Raw genomic sequence first — 19,687 nt, forward strand, 5'->3', positions numbered from 1 at the left:
TTAATAATGAGGTTCCTCATTTAATTCAGTGTACTACAGCTCCCGGTAACCAGATAAATTCTCTAGTCGTATATATGCCAGAAATGATGCATCTTGTTTATTAATTCAGTATTATCATATGGCCCGGGGAATTCATGCATGAGGCATTTTTTACCCTTGGGTTCTGCCTGCAAGACAACTCTAGCAATAGTGGTGTAAGGTTGCAGATTTCTATCTGCAGTGAGAGCTGGAAAGAAGTTGTATTGAGCTGCCTTAAAATGCAAACATTTTGAACTGCGTGGAGAGGACTTGTGCACCATTCCCATGGTTTAGCAGACTAAGTTTATTGGTGCTTGTTACCACCTCTTGAGTCGTGAGCGTGTTTTCCAATAATAGCTGTCTGGAATTTGTTGAAATGTTATGTTTGCTGATATACAAGAAAGGAATACTCTTCTCTTGCTGTGTCCTTTACTAGAGTAGCTTCAGTACAGGATGAGAAAGAAATGGAAAACCAGAGCTTTCACCAGCTCTGTGTTGAACTCCTAAAAGGACAGATCTGAACAGCACTTTTTAGATGTTCTTTTCCTTCCTTCTTTTCATTTTTAATGTGGTAAATAGAATTCTGCATGGTTATGTGGACTCTCTTCAGAAATTAACATTATCACCTTCCTTTATGGACATACATTTGAATGTGTTTGAACTCAGTTGAGTTGCAGCTCTGGCAGCACCTCTTGGCATCATTATAGCTGCCATTACCGTGCACGTACATGTTCTTTCTCTATCCCTGTCGTGAAGTAAACTGTTATAGTTTATGGCTCCATAGAGATACCTCAGGTTGGTCTCAGGAGTCAGCTGGCAATCTGATATTACTATCATCCAGAGCATAACATCATGATGACTTTTTAGACGCAAGAATGTTACATTTATGATCTAAAAGAGCAGAGGAACAGGTTAAATAACAGTGAGTTGGAGACCACTGTTTTTAAGAGACTGAGTGCAATCTTATACAAAGAAGCCTGAGGAGTTCTTTCTTACTTCTTGATAGGCATTCTAATGTTAGATTCAATTTGCTGTAGCAAAACCAAAATAATAATTATAAATGTGACGTCTAATTCCTAAATTTGCTTCCTGTCTCTCTTGTATGACCAAATATGTTGTTATTTTAGCAGCGTTACAGACCAGATCATAATGTCAGTAGAAAAGGATAGTGGGATATTTGCTGGCAGCATGTGCTATAGCTCAAGACTGTTTGGCTTTTTCTTCTTTCCAGTTTGTAGTTTAAAGAGAACTATCCCATTTTAGCTTGTCATTTATAATGCCGATTCATCCTTTCATGTCTTCTAGGTTGCTACTTTAGAATTCCCTCCCAAGAAGCTCTTTGGAAACAAGGATGAACGTGTGATTGCAGAGCGACGGAGTCACTTAGAGGTAATGGCATCTTCTTCACGGCCTTTTGAGGTGTATTTAGGTGGAGCAGTGTGTGCTTGACCAACGGAAACTGATCCCATATGATCACAAATAGCCTACCTGTGAGTACAGAGTTACTTGCTGCTTCATTTAACACGGGAGATGGCAGCAGTAGATTGTGAAATAATGAAGCAAGGCTTTAAAAAATCCTAGTCTGGAGAAAAGAAAAGGCCATCTCTTCAGAGATGTTCATGGGAGGTATGTTTATTTAGGGGGGAAAGGTTGTGGATGAGGTAAGTGTTCACTGTAGACAGATGGTCTCTATGCAAGACAAGATTAAAAAAAAAAACAAACAACAACTTGCTACTTGAAATGCAGTTTGTTATCTGAAGATTTACTGTTTTATCGTAGTTACTATAACCACATAGCTCATGACAGAAGGAAAGCAATATATAGGCATCTCTGATTTCCACTTCGGAATGTGTTTTTCTTTGAATTCATTTGAAAGCTTAATTTTATGGAGCACAGGGTAGACAGAGGGTGGGGGTTTGGGGTTTTTTTTCTGTTTGTTCTGCAGTGCTGTGTGGATGACACAGTTTTGACTCCTGTAAAGCTTTGGGTCTCTATATTTCTATACTACCTTCCAGTACTTGAACGGAGCATATAAACAGGAGGGCGAATAACTATTTACGTGGGTGTATAGTGATAGAACAAGCAGGAATGGTTTTAAACTGAGACAGGGAAGTTTAGTTTAGATATCAGGAGGAAGTATTTCACCCAGAGGGTGGTGACACACTGGAACAGGTTGCCCAATGAGGCTGTGGATGCCCCATCCCTGGGGGCATTCAAGGCCAGGCTGGATGTAGCTCTGGGCAGCCTGGTCTGGTGGTTCGTGACCCTGCCCACTGCAGGAGGGTTGAAACCATGTGATCTCTGAGGTTCTTTTCAACCCAGGCCATTCTATGATTCTAATGTACACTTTGTTGCAGCCTGAGAGCAGAAGATGGGGTTTGAGGAAAGAGGAGGAAACAAAAGACTAAAGCATACAGTCCACAACTATTTTGTATCCACATGAGGATTACTTGATCATTCAAGTCATAAAGTATTACTTTCTTTGTAGAGCTGAAATAGTATTAAGTAGAGCTTTACAAAATTGAACATAAAAGTATACTGCTTCCAACTGGAAGCTTTTCTTGCATGTCTTGATTTTTTCTTTTCCCCCCACTGTATTTCACCTTCTCTTTGATCCACAAACAAAACATCTCCCCGTTGACTTTGGATGTGAGTCTGTCTTACATATAGTGCAAAAATGTAATCTTTTTTTTTGTTTCATGTCCTCCATAGGCATAAAGGCATGGCCACATTCCAGTCCAGTCCTCAATTTGCATATTTTTGTACCAGTAAGAAATTTAATCCCTTAATCTTTCTGACCTTCTATTGATTTGCTAACCGACTTCTTTGTAGTGTTTCTGAGTGCTGAATCTCCTGTGTCTAGTGATGCTTTGATCATGATCATGTAGTAATTGTAGCTGTCAGTGTGGCTAGTTTTTAGCTTTAAGCTGTATCTAGTTTAGCCAAATTGTGTCCTTAAAACTTTATTACCAGTATATTCTGTAAATATTATAATTTACATGAATATGTTTTGCCATATGCCAGGTAGTACACTGGGCCATGCCACTCAGTAATCCTGGCAAATCTTTCTGTATTAAAGAAGCATAAGATCTCCAATGGTCAAGAGAAAGTTATATAAAGAGGACAGGGAACCAAATGTTACCATCCTTGCCATGAGGAATTTGATGCCAGGATCTTCTCGCCAGTTCACAAAGATGCCAAAAATGTCTTAAGTTTGGATCTCTGTTCCTGGTACTTAATTTTATCCCCTGTGTGTTTATTTTTGCAGTGATCTGCTCTGGCTTTGCACTTTAGACCAAAAGCTGATGAGCTTCGGATAATGGAGCTGCAGCTTCCTTGGCAAAGCAGTGGAAGAAACCACCTATATTGTGGTTGTTTTCAAAATCATATAAATCTTTGCAGACTCAAAGCACATCTTGAATTATACTGGGAAGCTATTTGGCACACAAAGAGTGTGTGATAATGCACCATGGCACAGGGAACTGTTTCTATTTAAAATGCTTGCTTTTACTTTCTCACGACGAACCGTGAGCATATGTCAGTGGGCTAACCTGAAAGAAGAAAGTGGATGGATTGCCTCTATGAGGGACTTTGCCTTTTGAACAGGGCATGTTTCTCATGTGGGAGTTCAATCAGACTGAAGGTGGGAAAGTCAAACCTCAATAATGAGCAGAAACATGGCTAGTGTTCAGACACTTGGCTTTCATACCTCATAACGTAGCCTGATTTGCTGAACAGGTGATGTTATTCCAGTAATAATATCATTTAAAAGCTTATTTGATTGTTTCACATGATTAGGCAAGAGCTAGTGAGTTAATACAGCATTTTTAAAGCAAAGCTCGACTTCTAGGCCAACAAAAATGTGTATTCTTCTCCAAGGTCCAAGCTGATTTGATCGACTGATAGCATGTGACAGCGTGACAAATATATCAGTCTATTAACGGTGTTCTGAACAAATATTCCATGTTGTAAGATCATTAGTAGTGCTGTCATCCCTGTGGTGGATAACAAAGGAATTACTCTCCTCTTTCAGCTTTTACATTAGGTAATATTTATATGTTTTGAACAGGCTTTATGTTGTTTTTCCTGGGCTTGTTGGATTAATTTTGGAGTGGAACAGTAGAGATTTGTCTAGCCCAGGGCATTCTTGAGCAGCATCTGTGAGGAGAAGCAGTTTCTCATTTAATTCACTTTTTTCCAAGTATGCACACAAATGAAAATCCAAAATCCAATGCACACCTGTGTAAAAGATAAAACAACCGAAGCTCTCATTTCAGTCAAACACCTTTCTAAAGTACTTTCTGGAATTAGCAGTGGGTTACTGAAATGGCCTCATAGGCTCTTTTCTTTATGTCAAGGCTAAATTGCGGCTCAGTCTGATCTGGGAAATTAGGCAGACTGGGAGTTCTTGTAGGAGCAAAACTATTCCTCAACTTCAGAATTAGCTAAATGTACAGCAGAGAGCTACTTCTATTGCATATATCTCAACATCTGTTTTAATTGCCTCCCTTTGGCTACAGTCAGGGAAATTTTTCCTTGTGCCTAATTACAAAACCATTTGGCCAAAATATCCTTTGAGGGACCCATAGCTGGTTAGGAAGAGTTTGTTTATTTCCTACACTGCACCTCTCAGGTTCTAGCCACAACAGGAGCAGAAGTACTGAAAATAGCAGGAGGGCTTTTGTGGCTGTGTTCAGTGCAGCTGAAATGCTGCTGAGGACCTTTTGGGAGGGCTGTTTTGTTTTCAGATTGCCGTGTAGTGTTACCTTATTTCACCTTCAATTAAGAAGTGGGCATATTATTTCATTAGAATGAGAGCGATGTTACCTTGAGCAAAAGACACCAGGAGCCCCCAAATTATGAGAATTTTGATTTAAAATCACAATGAATTCAAAGTTTATGTAAAACATCGGGTTCTTTATTTCTTTTATTTCCCCCTAGCTAGGTCACGTGCTTAATAACCAAAAGCTTCTCAATACGTTGTTGGTAAAAAAGTGCATGTTATGTGTGATCTTTTACTGTGAGGTGAACCTGGAGAGAAGTCTTTGATATGCAGGATGCGTTTTTGCAGTGTAAACACTTTTACTTTGATGCTTGTTGGTATAATGTAATCTTTTGACCGATGTCATACGTTTCCGTAGAGGTTTTGAAAAATAACCTGCGAATTGGCACAGGGGTCTCACCTCTACATCATGAGAATAAGCACCTAACTTGTGTTTAAAATTACCTGTCCTAAGTGCCCTGTTGCAATCTATTAATTTGGTATTTCATCAGGGACCTGTTGCAGGGCAAAACTCTAAATTAATTGTTCCACAGTGTGAAGGCTGTAATTTCACTTCAGAGCCAACCTTGCTTGATTAAATCCGCCTTAAATGAAACAGCCAAGAATTCTTTTGATTAAAGTTAATGAGTAGAAGTTAGTGTGTATCTATCCTTTCATGCAATTAGAAACCAGTAAATAAGGATATAGGATCCCGTTTTTTTCCCTGATGAAATCAGAGGACGTATACATCCTTTCTCAGTTTATAAGCAGAAACTTTTCAAAGGAAGCACACGTCACAGGAGATGTGCTGCTCGGTGAGTGTATCTGTTTCTGTTTTATCTTCAATACCTTTTATTACTGGGGAAGCTGATAGATCTGTGGTTGACAGTAAAAGGTTCTCCTAAAATCCCAGCTGCTCTGGGATATTGCGTTTTTGCAGGGAAATTATTATCATCATTCCCTGCTTAATTTTCTCCTTCTCATGGACAAATCCTTTGTTCTCGTAAGGCAGATCAGTGTTAGCCCTGTTTAACCATTGCGCAGCCAGGAAAAATGCATAAGTAAATGCCTATACTGACATAATAGATAGTCGTGTTTCTTGCCTCCTTGCTCAGAAGCCTTGCAGCCATGGACCCACTCACTGCCTTTCTCTTCTCCTGCTGTCACCAGCGTATTTAGAAAAGCACGACTGCTAAGCTGACAAAATCCCAGCAGGCTGTGACTTGAAGGAAAACAAATAGAAAAAGCCCCTCAAAGCTCAGCCTGTCTCCTCTCTGTTAATTATTTCACTTTCCCTATCCCCACTGCTGCATTTCCTCAGGTTTCTTTGTGGACAGCAAGGGACGACAGACAGAAAGCCTGACTGGGGATGCACCAGCAGACAGCACAACAGTTGGTAGAAGTCACGCATTTCCTTCTGCTGCTCCTTGCAGAGCTCAGGGTATGAAAGTAAGTCCACCTGTACCAGTAGAGTAAAGCAAATCCACTTGGAGTTTTGAAGGAGCACATACATCTTCCTGTCATTCTCTGTCCTTTTTTTTTCTTGTCTTTCATACTTTGAATCTCTTTTAAGAGACAGACACGCTCAATTTATTTAAAATTAATAATGCAATTGTCCTTAACCTCCTAACTTCCTGGTGTCTGATGAGGAGTTTTTCAATGATAGGTGGGAAGAGTTAGAAATAAATCTTGAATGAACTGCATTATTCGATTATTCTGTCCGGTCCTAAGAGGGAACTGGCTGGTGAAAGCAACCCAGAAACTGAATGTGTTCAAGCCAGTTTAAGACCGAATTTCTTGAGGTTTTTCTTGGAGTCACGAGGGCAGAAACATTGTAATGAAATTTTAGGTGATTCATCGTCTGAATATTCAGTATGAGAGAGGAGAAAGAGAATGTGAGCACATCCTGCCAGTCTTTACTCACAGTGCATCCTTAATCTTTTTAACTGAAACAACCAGCTTTGTGCAAGTTACAGGTGAATTGATGTTTGTATTGCAAACACCCTGGCACGTGTGGTCAGTTGGGCACTTGTGTTTTTCTTAACACTGACAACAGTCACAAAGACCTTTCAAAGCTATTGAATGTGCGTCAGTTCAAAGTGACCATTAAAAGGAAATTATTAGGCTCTGGTATCAGCTTATAACAACACCGGAGCTTTTTAAGAAGGGCTTTAAAGCTGACTGCTCACCAGCCTGGCTCTTGCAGATTGAACGATTGCCTATGACAGTGCACTTGTAAATACTGTTCTTAGAAACATCTCAGTGAGATGGAATTCAGAAAGCATGCAGAATATATTTGATAATCACTGAAAGATAAAAGGAGGCTTTTCCTTTTGTTACAGACATGACTGCATACCGTACAACTACTATTGCAAAGCAATCTGCTGCAAATGGCAGCGTTTGATAATCCTCAAAAGATTGTTTCATACCCATAGTCTGAACTATGTTTCAGAGTGATGATTTTAATTTCCCAGTAGAGGAACAGGAATGTAATAAAAGCACAGGAAGAAAGAGTAGAGACGCATCCACAGAGAAAAACAGCACATGTGTTTGGGAAGGGGGACTGAATAGTGAGTATCAGTGATGTGAAATCCACATCAAGCACAAGTTTCTGGATTAGGTGTAGTCACCCTGCACCAAGAGCCTTTCATAACCTCTAATACCTATTTATTTTGAAAGAAAGCTAACTGCTTTTTGGCAACAACACTAAAGTCTTGCCGTGTCTACAGACAGCAAACATTTGCAGTTAACCACTGCAGAACAATTTCCCATGTCAGGTTTAGGGCCTTCAGCACATCATCAGGGCTGCACAAGGCACCTGGCTCATCTTCTTTGAAGTGGCAGCCCTCACAGGGAAGCTGTAGCAGCTCTCAGCAGTAAAGCATTTCATCGGTTTTGGGTGCCACTGCTTCTTGTGTGAGGTCACATTGGCTTCAAAAAGGAAGTACATTTCATTTTACTGATTGAGTAGATCCGCTAGATACAAATAAGTAGAAATTAGGATGTTGCATGCATCAGCAGTTGATTCCATACCAATAAAGTCTTACTTTGATGAAAAGCTACGGAATCTCAGCCAGGCCCACAGCAAATGGTGCTAGTCTTATAAGAGCCGTAGGAGAGAAAGATGATAGTTTGGAAGAAGTGAAATAAAAGCCTGGAGTTGTTTTATGAATGAGATCAGATCAAGCTTCATTCCAAAATGCTACTAGATGCAGAAAGAACAGTAAATGCAAGCAACCTCTTGGTCTTACTTGCTTCAACTAAGTGGCTCATTCAAGATCAGGTCTGAAACCCTGTTTCTAAGAGCTTGCTAGAGGTAACTTCCACACATGCTCCTTTACAATAACTTTGATGCTCCTCTTTTAAGGTGTATGATTTCAAGTCCTACCTCAAAAAAAATAAAAAATAAAAAAAATAAAAAAAATCTTTTGTGATAAAATGTTCATCTCTGTTGCAAACAAAGAATTAAATAGGGTGTGTAATTCTGGGGCCTGTTTTTGGTTTTGGTTTTGGGTTTTTTTTAGAGTATGAAAAAATCAGGTATGTCTATTCTGATTTAGAAAGTTCTGCACATGTGACAGCAGTATTAACTCTAGTTTAGCTCCATATCATAATGTGTTTTGCTGTCAGTTCTGAATAAATCAGCATCCTGCTGCAAATCAAGTTCTGTACTTCAATCGGTCTCCAGTAATGGCTCTCCGCATTCAGATATGGGTAGATGAATAAAGGGAGTGCTAGACCAAGGACACTGGCTTGAACTCATTGCTATACCTTTCCAAAGCAAGAGTATCAGTCATTTTCCAGCATACGATTTCACCAAAGGAAGCAGAAGGTGATGCATATCAAGTGCTTTGGTAGCTGTTTGCCAAGGCCACTCCAGCAGATGACACGCTGTCGCTGCTCACCCAGAGATGCGTGATAAAATCAATTCTGTTGTTATTCTTTCTGAATAGATTTTGACAGGACTTGTTTTGACTTGTGCTCCAGAGAAAAGATTGGTTTCCTTCACTAGCTGGGTCTTTCTGATCTGTTTTTTATGGCCTTTTATTTCCCAAAGCAGTATCACACTGATGGACCACCTGTAAATCACAGTCTTTACTGGCTTTATCTTTTTCTTTCTTTTTTTCTGCTAGCCTACAATTCCATTTTTCATTGGAGTTACTTAAAGCCAATGAATTGGAGCTTTTAGCATGCAGACATTGTAAGAAATATTAAGTCCCATAGATTTAAATGAATTTCAGGTAGAATAAGATTGTAATTTGGGAAGTAGACTGACTTCAGCAGTTAATTCGATGCAGCATAATAGTAATTCAACATAATGTGCTCATGCCATTAGACTTGCACAGAAAAAAAAATGCTCTAAATAGGTATAATGAATAGTTTGGATTTTGAAAACCTAGGAGAGCAATTTCACCTTGAATCATAACTGGCATCTCTCAGAACTCTTATACGTTAGGAAAATTCAAAGAGGTGTATGTATTCAAGTACATTCCAGCACCACCCTGGGTAAAATTAAATTTTAGTGGCACTCAAACACTTTTGGAGATGTTACAGAGGCAACTGGAATCCTGATTCAAGGAATCTGCAACACGTTGGGCTTGAAAATAGAGGCAGAATTTCCCGAGGGGCTAAAATGCAAGTCCTGTTTTCTTTTATTAATGGCATTTAGATATTTGAAGATCTCAGTTCCTTCTAGCTTGGTTCCAAAGTTATTTAGGTATCTCTAAATGTGCCCAGAGGGAAGGTGTGGATAGAACTGCTGCTTCTCTCTTAGCCCTGGGTCAGGTCCACCAGCAGCACAGGTTGCTGCAACATTAGTGGCACTGCAGTGCCTAACAGCAGCCAAGTACACAAGGCTCCATAGGTCCGTTTGATAGCTCCAGAATTCTTTGCTATGAAAGCAATACCCTATTTTGACAGATCCAGCATAAGTAAATGTGTTCCTTAAGAAATGAGCTACATTGCATTGTTTGATGGGGTTTTTCAATCATATCTCCTCCTACATAGTTCCTTAACAAACAAGTTTGCTCTAAGAGGCTAAGAGTTTGCTTGTGTGTGTCATAGCCTAATTGTCAAGATATTTGCTGGCTTATTAAAGAGAAATACATTATTTGTGTTAAGGGAAACCCCTAAGTAGGGGTTTCTTGGGAAACACAGCCAGCCTTCCACAGCAGCTGATCCCTGCTGCCTGCTCTGCAACAAACGTTCTACTCCCCACACAGCTGTCTTGTCTGCAGCACTTGCTGCTGTGCTTTCAGGTTTTCTTTCCTCCATGGATAAGAGGACGTGAGAACAAAGTCTCTTGGGGAGGCATCTGGAAGTTTAACATGGGTGTGCTTCCATTTTGGGGGCAAATGGTTGCGGTGTGAAGTTGGATGTATAGGTATGAAGCGTACTGGTATAGGATAGGGTGAGGCAGTACTTGCTTGGGAAGGCCTTTATTTCTCCCTAACTGGTAGGTATTATTATCTGTAAACAGTCTCGCCTCTGATTAGGCCTAATCAAAGTGAACAGGAAGGGTTTGATTAAAACAAGTTATTCCTTTATTCTTTGCTTGTATAATGTGAAGCCAGTTAATCCAGCCCTGAGCCTAATTAATGTCTGCCAGTCTGAAAGAGACAGCCCTCTGCTGAATATCCTGGCCAGCTGGTGTGACTTGTCATTTTTAAACAATTTTGAATCTGTCTTCATTCCCCTGAAAAATCTCCTTGTGCTTGCACAAGCCATGTGAGACCAGAGCAAGGCCTGCCATACCTATGGGACAGATAAATTCTGGAGGCATTTATTACCTCTGACTTCCCAAGGAAGCTTTGCAGAACTCTGATAGTGTCTCATATTATCGTTTTTTGTTAGGAGAATTCAGCCAACCTGCCTGGTCTTTCTGCAACAGATACCGGTTCTGGTGATCATGTTGTAATTCTAGAAGCTTTCATTCCTTATATTTCACAGAGCTAAGATCCTTTAGGCACAGGGTAGTCTCCCGGGCACTAAGTCTTTTCTCTCTGTTATGAAATCACAGCTGCACATAATGACCTAGGGGTGTGTGGCAGGAGATGAATGTGTACAGATAGTGAGGTGACATTAGATGCGTCCTGAAGGGCTCGAAATAACAACCTGAGGTATTGATATCACCTGCTGTCCTGCTCACATATTTTACTGAGATCTGCTTTATGATACCTTATAATATATGTCAAACCGCTGGGAAAAAAAAAAGTGAAGCCGCATATTTTCCTCTTTTTAAAAACAACAACAGCAACAACAAAGCAAGCAGAATCACAGAAGGCCAAAACACCCATGAGCAGTTCTATCTGCTGGATGGAGAATGGCTGGAGGTGATGATATTAATCGTAGCCTGTGTACGGTCCCCCATACTTCCATGCTGTTTTACTGCAAAGCAATACCACCTTTATTTTAAATTCTTGCTGCCTGCCAGTTCTTTCCCTTCGCTTTCGTATTTAACAAATCCAGAAATGGATCTGAAAGTACTTTTAGAGAGCAATCAGAGCATTGTGCTGGCAATTACTCACACCTAATTAGCTGGTTAGCTTCAGCAGGTCCCTCAGGGAAGAGGAGATTGCTTTAGTGGTGAACACAGGGCAGAAGCTTTGCTGTGATGAATTGGATCGTGTCCTGGAGGACCAGGCTATCCTTTCAGAGAAGCCTGCTGGAACTGCTAGCTGGATGGCATGCCTCTGTTTGGGCAGCTTGAATACCCCTCACTGTATAAAGTTGGGATATTTGGCAGAATTTGGAGGACCTGGAACTCAGTTCATACTACATCTTCCTAGCCCTGTACTCCACTCCTGACCCAGGTAATCCAGTCCTGTTGGTGTTTAAGACATGATCTCTGTGTCCTTCTGGAGGCAGAGCCAGCTTAGCTTCCTTAGGGCTCCTTTGTTCCACACTTGATACAAGCTGGTTGCAACCACAGCTTTCGTCTCTTGGCATCCTGCTGATTCCCTCTGACTTTTGCCAGTAAGAAAAAAAAACAACAACCAAACCCAACAAAAAACCAACAAGCCACAGAAGAAGCAGATCCAATTAGGAGTTTGAGTCCTATTTTTGTTGGGCAGACGTAAGATCTCTTTGGATTCTGTATGTAGTATCACCCCAGACGGGGCCCTCTGCCAACCTGAAGTTGCCACCAGACACCATCTCCTGTCAGAGTCGTTTAAGCCAGGCTTTTTTCTGTCAGCAGAGGTTGTTGTTAGCAATGATGGCTGGCATTTCTCTAGCGCTTCGTATTTGAAAAACCTTCCTTGAAGCCCTCGTTTCTCTCCTCATCCAGACACCAGCCAATGGTCTAACATAGAGAAAGTTGCTTAATTTGGGAAGGGGCCCCAAAATGTTCATTTTCCTTTGCATATGGCTGACAGTTTCTCTCTAGGAGACAAAGGCAGGAGATGGCTGATTTCTGCAGTAACGAGGGGCTCCTGCAGCAGGCTTTGTCTTCTGAGCAGATCCTTACTTTAGTGATGGCAGATTGGCAGCTAAGCACGTTCCTCATTCTGGGACAGATTCTTCCTCAGGAGTAGCTGACTTTGTGAACATTCTCTCTGAAACCAGTGCAATAATTGTAGTATAATGCAGATTTCCAGAGACAGGGATGTGCTTCAGACTCTTCTTTTTTTGGTAATCAGATCTCTTTCCTATAGAAAACAGCTGCTGATACCTGCATATGCTTTGCTCTATGAATAATTCAAATCAAGATTTGATTTAAAGCTTGCAGCACTTAACACTAGTCAACAGAATAATTATGTGATTGATGCCAAGGGAAGCTAGCATCTATATTAAAGGGAGAGAAGAGCCGATGCTAAAAGTTAGATGAGCAAGTTAATTATTGCTGCCTGTGCCTCTGATGACCTCCTGTGACCTTGGGGGAGAGATTTTTCACTGTCAGCTGGATGTGTGGGTGTTGAAAGAAAGGGGGGAAAAAAGAAGCTATTGTTTTAGAAATCCCCAAAGCTTGGTGAGGCTTATCTAATGAAAATTTGTGGTGCTTTCAGCTCTGTCAGATATCAGTGGGCGATATTTAGTATGCTAATTGCAAAGTATTATATTGAAAGAATTTAAAGCTATTTATTTTTTTTTTTGAGGGGGGTCTTTTTGTAGGAAATCACTAGAAACAGCAGCAAGGGAGGGGTGTTCCAAATTCCTTCATATTCTGGAAGTTTATGAGATCTGAAACCGACCAAAGTTTAATGAAAAATCCAATTCTTCCTAAGCTCTGCTATTGGTCTCCGAGGCTGTCGCTGTTTGTAATGGATTATGAGAACAATGTCATTGAACTGAATTCTCCTTTCATATGACACAACTGAAAGGATGATAAGAACGCTTTCACTGGCAAGAAAGCTTTTTGATTGTAATAACTTTAATAACTTTAAATTAAGTTATGGATTTATGTTAAAATACATAAAATTATGAGGTCCCAACATCATGACGGAGTGAAGAAATCATTAGAATGTCTTTGCTGTGCTGATGGATCAAGCCTGAGATGAACACCCGTCTACTGATAAAGAAATGAACCTTATTAAAATAAGAATTTTTAATAAGCTTTCAAAATGGTTACCATTTTGCCATTAGCACAATGAAACTGGAAGGGAAGCTACTCAAACCAGTAAGGGACAAGAAAACTTTGGGCCTCTCCTGACTTTCTCCTGTCGTGCTTCACTTCCTAATGCTTGGAATCCAAGTTGAAAGCTTCCAAGTGTGGTAGCATAAATTTTAAGACGAAGTCTGTTAAGATTATAATGCGTGCCAAGAGAGGAAAAAAACTGCTTTTCATATATATATATATATATATTTTAATTTAAACCTGGCTTTCTATCTTTATAAGTCTCGCCAAGAGTCTTCCCATTCTCTAAGCTGCTGTTCCTGGATGTATATTTAGGCTGAGTAAGCAGTGTGGACTGTTGACAAGTTACCCATTTTATGCTCCTGCTATACTGCTGGGGTGCAGTCCCCCCACACTGAGACGTTTACAGCTTTGCAGTTAGGATGTTTTCTGGTAAAGCAACAACATAGCAGGTGAAGTGAAACTCCTAAGCGCATTTTGAAGAATACAGATTACCAGGCTAAACGTGGAACAAATGACTGTAGGCCTGAAAGGCTTACGAGCAAAAATGAGTGAGACGTGACATTTAGAGCATTTGTAGCATTTATGGAGTTTTGCTAGACTTGCATGATTAACTTTTAAAGAAAATAAGTGGAGTTGCTATAAAATAGAGCTTTTAGTACAAGGAAAAATGATTTAGATGCTGTTTGTGAAATGCTGGTAGGATGTCACAGCATTAATTTATATGAAATCTGTATGTGTTCCTGTGTTGGCAACCTGAGCTTGCCAGCATCAAAGACTTGTTGTTTTTTTTTTTTAAGAGAGCACATCAAAAGATACCAGTCTGCTTCCCACCTAGTTTTAACTCAACACAAACAACAGCATTGCTCTGTAAACAGAGAAAAATCACACCTGCTGCTGCAAGTGAATTTAATACGAAAGCTCTGAAAACAACTCTCCCCCTCCTCATTGGGTCCCAGAAGAGGAGGTAATCTCATCTAGCCTTGCTGCCACTCATACAGCTTCCAGTATCCTCCTGAACTGCCACAAAGTCCATGTCGAGTCCCATCCACATCTCCAGCAAAGTTTTTTCTCCATGATCCTTGTTGGTGTGCCCCTGTTTCTTTCCCTGCTTGCTGTCACCCTCATTCTCTGCCTATTCTATGTGAATTAGGGAAGCTTGTTTCAATGCGTAAATAAGGAGCTCTCTTTATTTTCTCCTACCACATTCTTCAACTTTGTCTGTCCATACTGCAGCAGACAGGACAGAGCAACCTTCCCCTTCACTGCCTCTCCACAGCCCTTTAATAGGGGCATACACACTAATTGTGTGAGCTCTGTTTTCCATCTATGGGAATTAACTCCTAATCAGCGTATCTGGGCAGAGCAGCCTTAATTGCACTGAAGCAACAGCTTCTTTGTGTCAAGGGCACATCAGTTGTGTGCTGTCCTAACGCATCAGCATTTCAAACAAGGGCAAATGCAGAGATGGGATTTAAAAGAGAGCTAATTTGTTCAGAAATGGTTGTTGAAGAGCACACAATGCCAAGCCATATGGCTGGGAACCTTCACAGAAAATGAATTCCATCATAATCTGGTATAGTCTGCTTGTTGTCATTTTCCTGAGTATCTTCTTCATGTTCAAAGAATCTGCGATATTCACAGAGCAACTCCTGCGTGCAGATCTGGGAAAATAAGTATCCCTGCTGTTCCCAGTGCTCCCCTGTCAGATAAGTGTACGCTTATAGCAGCGGGATCTTATTTATTTATTTATTGCTCTTTCGTTAGAGCTGTTGTGCCAAAACAATGAATAATGGCTCAACAGCAAAGGCATGACAGTCAATTATCTGGCCATACATACTGAGGTGAATGCAATAGGTCTTATAATGTCTCCGGTGAGAAATTTTGGTACCTTTGAGCCTTCAGTAGCCGTAAACTGAAATTACTGCAGTAACTTTTCAGCACAGTGCTAAAACTCTAATGGTATGCTATGTTTTACATTTGATTTTCCACCATACTCATCCTTCAGGCATTACTGGGTTGGGACTGCTTTGAAGGGCCCTACTTTGTGAACTAATTATGACAAATGCTGATATGACATCTGTTGCTCACTTTAAATTACCTCTTAGGCTGCTAGAATTCATCTTGAAGGTATTTTTGTAATGAATATTTTTCATGAGCTCTAATACAACCTGTGGGAGAGCTGAATAAAAAAGGAAATCTACCAGTCCTGCCAAGAGAACACCTTATGTGCCAGCTGCTACTTTTTGTTGTTGTTATCCTGCATTCTGTAATATTAATATAGCTGGTTTCCAAGGTACTTTAAATATGTAACTGGCTGTTATGTTATGGAGAAATTCTCCTTGAGAAGTAAATAACTAGGACTGCTTCCTGAGCAGTCCTTTTTCATAACCCACAAGTTGCTGCCTTCAGATGACTAAACTTTGTGGTTTTTTGTAGGTTATTGTGCTGTTCTGTCTTGTAGACGTATTTCCCGCTGCATCCCAGATCAGTGAATAATTTCTTTAATTCCCTTTTTTTTTGTGGTCAGTCTGTACAGAGCAAAGGTGTTTATCCTTGTGTTCAAGATGCGATTTCCCCTGCAGCTATTTGGGTGACATTTGGTAATGTTTTATCACCTGCCCAATCGACATCTTACCTACTGTGACCATTCAGAATTTATAACTACCGTCTATTAAACCGTGCTAAATGATTGTAATAATTCAACCCATATGCAAAGGAAACCCCGTCAGGTTTGTGAAAGCTAACTTTGTATTAATATACATCTGTCACAATTTCTCTGGATATAAATGGATGCAAGTCACGCAGTGGTTGGTGAACATTAACGTTTGGGAAGGGAAATGCTTCTTACATGTCAGACTTTCTTAAAAACAAAAAGCATTCAGGGGGCAAGTGAAAAGATGCTCTTATGTTCTGAGATGATATGGAAGTCATAGGACATTTGTGCAGATGGCCTTGATCAAAACAAATCCTTTTCCATGTGAGGTTCATGAAGGCTTGATGAGGAAGATCTCTGAAGTCCTTTTGTGTCCATATGTAGTGAAATTCCTGCAGAATAGATTTGAGGTTTGCACCTGCTGCAGTGTTTTGTAATGCTAGACAGCATTATTAGCTGGTCGTGATTAGCAGAAGTACTACATGAATGCAGAATAAAGCAGTTAACAAGCTTGGAGGGGAAGAAAATGGGGAGTATTTCTTTTCTACTTAACATGGACATTTCATGTCCATATCTTATGAACAGATTTAAATGCTGATGGTTACTTAAAAGGACTCTTTGCAGTCCATGGAGGTGTTGTTATGTGTTGTTGGTTTTTTGTTGTTTTCTTTTTGTACTGCTGTTTGTTTAAATCTTGCAAGTACTTGTAATCAATTTGACTTGATCAAGAAAACCTTATGACATTCTGCATTTTGTTCCACAGACATACCTCAGGAGCTTTTTCACTGCAATGCTGCAATCGCCATCATCTCCGCTGCACATTGACAAAGTGGGGTCGACTCTGTCAAAACACACCATCTGTGAGTTCTCACCGTTCTTCAGGAAAGGAGTTTTTGACTATAGCAGTCATGGGACCAGCTAACTTCTGTGCCAGGACCCTTGTGCCAGAGGAGCACAGTCAGTGGTGCCTTCACTTCTGTGGTGTGAGAGAAATTCAGGGGAGGAAGAAGGAGTATCTTCTTTCATGCCGGAAAAGCTGCATCAAACCAACTCTAGCTAAAGACTGCTATGCCCTGATGCTAGCTTTAGTCCTTTCCCATTCTCATATTAGTGCCTGCGTTTTCCTGGCATGAAGCACACAGACATTGCTCATGAGTTGCGCTCTTAATACTGTATGAAAGCTCTGACACTCATGCTGGGTTTGGATCCGCTCCTCAGTGGGAGCACTTCTTCGTGTTTGCTCAGACAATTTGTTATGGTCATGTGAGATCATCTCTTGTTCGCTGTGCTGACATGTCATACTGACAGAGTTTCTGAGCAGCCTTGCAGTTCCTGTCCAAGCTGCTCCTTAAGGAACATTACCTGTTTTGATTTCTTACACTCTATTGTGGCATTTAAGGCAGTGCTCATACTCCAATGTTGCTTCTTTATTTTTTTTTTTTCTCCCAGAACGTATATTTTTAAGTGTTTGTCTGTGTGATTGAGTTTTTCTCAGAAGAATTAAAGAGCCTGAGTGACTTGAATGTTTACAAAACATATACAGCAGAAATAATATAATTTAAAACCTTTAAAAGTCTTCCACGCTTGGGTATTTTGAAGCAGAATGAATCACTTGCTGTTAATTAAGCAGTAAAGGAAGCAATAGTTGCTGAAGAATGCAGTCGGCATCTTTTCACGTTTCCTAATTACCTTGACTGTAAGTGGATGCCGTGCAGCGTACAGAGCTCAGAGCTATGCATAAAGCTAACTCAGAGTGCTAGATTTCTTCTTTGGAAAACAGCTTCTTCATAATAACACTGTAAAACCTGAACTTCATTTGCATCAGTTAAAATTTACAGGATTTTACTAGTAGTACTTTAAAATGACTCAGGACATATTCAGACTTGCACATGTATATACAGTTAGAACTCATGTTGCTACAGATCCAAAACTATATATACACTGTGACTGGAACTGGGTGTATGTACATGTTAATGTATAATTGGTTGTAAAAAAGCAGAATTAATGAGCTTTTGGCTAATATTAAAATGCATCCTGGAAGGTAAGTTTAGGAGTACGAAGCATTATTTGTGAGTTGCCATCACTGACCATCGGTAGGTCTTGGTTATCAAGCTATTTCTTGTTGTGGACAATGATTATTAAACCTGAGGCAGCAACGCTGGTAACACTTTGATTTCATGACCTGAATTACAAAAACAGCAATGCTTTATGTTTAGTATGATAAATAAAGAACATTTTCCACTACTAAGACCACCCTGCTATGGTAAGCATTTCAAATGTAGGAAAAAAAGAAAATAGGAAAAAGCTGGCTAAAATGGATGACTTAAGGTTTGAAAGTATTATGATTATTTAGTTTTTCTTCAGTGGAAACAGATGTGAACGTAAAGTTTCAAAGCCGCCTCTCATCAGAATGATACCAGGGTAGGCTTAGATGTCTTTTGATATGTGTCACTCTACCCAAATGCTGTTAAAATACCTGTCTCTTGACACCTTGAATTCGAAGCTGGGTTTTTAGAAGCAGTCAAACAAGTCTGAGAGCTTATGGCAAGTGGAATGACTGGAGTTTGATGTTGCTGCAAACATTAATGGAATATTGCTATTTTCACCTGTCTGTGTTTACCCTGGTGGCATGTATGAGTGCTTCACAATGGTAGAAATTGGGTATCGCGTTGCTGTTTCATTCTGGCAGGGGAACTTTGACCCTAAATCACATTTCAGTACCAGAAAGTCTCTTCAGTCTCTCCTGTCCTGTCCTACTCTTCCATCACTACACTGCCATATGGTAAGGAATTAGTGCTAAATAGTTTTTAGAATGAATTTTACGTAGTTGTGTGTAAATCATTATTTCCCATGTCCCACTTGTGTGAAAGGACCAACCTGGAAAGGCAAGAAATCGCAGGCTGCTCTATCTGCTCTGCAAAACCACTTTCTTCAGATTTTCTTCCTGAAAAACCATCAGTGGTGCCAACTTTTTCCCACAGCAACCAGTGGGGCACCTGACAAGTGAAACTGTCATGCCACAATGCCAGTGCTAGTATATGAGAAGACCGGAATGTGCAGGACTCCCAGAGGTAAGTCATGCGTCTGGTGTCAGTTTGGATTTGGAGAAACTATTTAAGAAAATCACAGCTGGACAGAGCTGAGTGTGAAAAGTATGAATATTTCGGTTTTCACAAGGATTTAAAAGAAGACTTGCGCTTGATTCCTGTACAAATTAATTCAAGGAGGATCAGATGCTCTAGTGATATGAATCTGCCAATAAGGTGTCTAATTTGTGTTGGCTAGTTTGTCTGGCCTGTAATGTTTACTGTGTAGATTGCAAGTAACAAAGTAAAGGCTGATTAATCACTCCATTTAAAATGTCACCAAGTTAAAGGATAGAGAAATGCAAATGTAAACGTGCAATTTGGACCGCAGCCCCAGGCCACCAGTTTTTCCCACCTTCTTATATATTCTTCAGTGTGATCCAGAGTGCAATAAATGATCACAACCTAAGGCGAGACTAAGAGGCATCTTTTAATAATATCATCACCTATGATCATTAAGTCGGGCTATTTCTCTTCAGAAGTTTTCAATAGAAGTTGACAAGCACATTGAAATTATTGTCCATTTTCAAGATCTCCGAACTGCATCCCTGTAAAGTTTTCCTCAGGCTATAGAATTTTCCATTAATTTT

At 40.1% G+C, this 19,687-nt stretch overlaps 1 protein-coding gene across 11 annotated transcripts in view; it reads left to right on the plus strand.

Moving 5' to 3' along the window:
- The window catches only part of KIF16B (kinesin family member 16B), a 122,119-nt gene extending 104,063 nt beyond the window's left edge, over nt 1-18,056 (plus strand). For 4 of the 11 annotated variants that reach the window (XM_015856735.2, XM_015856732.2, XM_015856734.2 and 1 more), the window contains 2 exons: nt 1,324-1,407; nt 16,775-18,056. In XM_015856735.2, the coding sequence (XP_015712221.1) occupies nt 1,324-1,407; nt 16,775-16,933 (243 nt within the window). In that variant the 3' untranslated portion in view covers nt 16,934-18,056. Of the gene's footprint in view, nt 1-1,323; nt 1,408-6,101; nt 6,230-16,774 lie in introns of those variants that run through there. The other 7 variants (XR_001553713.2, XR_001553714.2, XR_001553715.2 and 4 more) reach the window with 3 other exon arrangements.
- The last annotated feature ends 1,631 nt before the right edge of the window (nt 18,057-19,687 follow it).

Source organism: Coturnix japonica, chromosome 3, assembly GCF_001577835.2.
Source record: "Coturnix japonica isolate 7356 chromosome 3, Coturnix japonica 2.1, whole genome shotgun sequence".
NCBI lineage: Eukaryota > Metazoa > Chordata > Aves > Galliformes > Phasianidae > Coturnix > Coturnix japonica.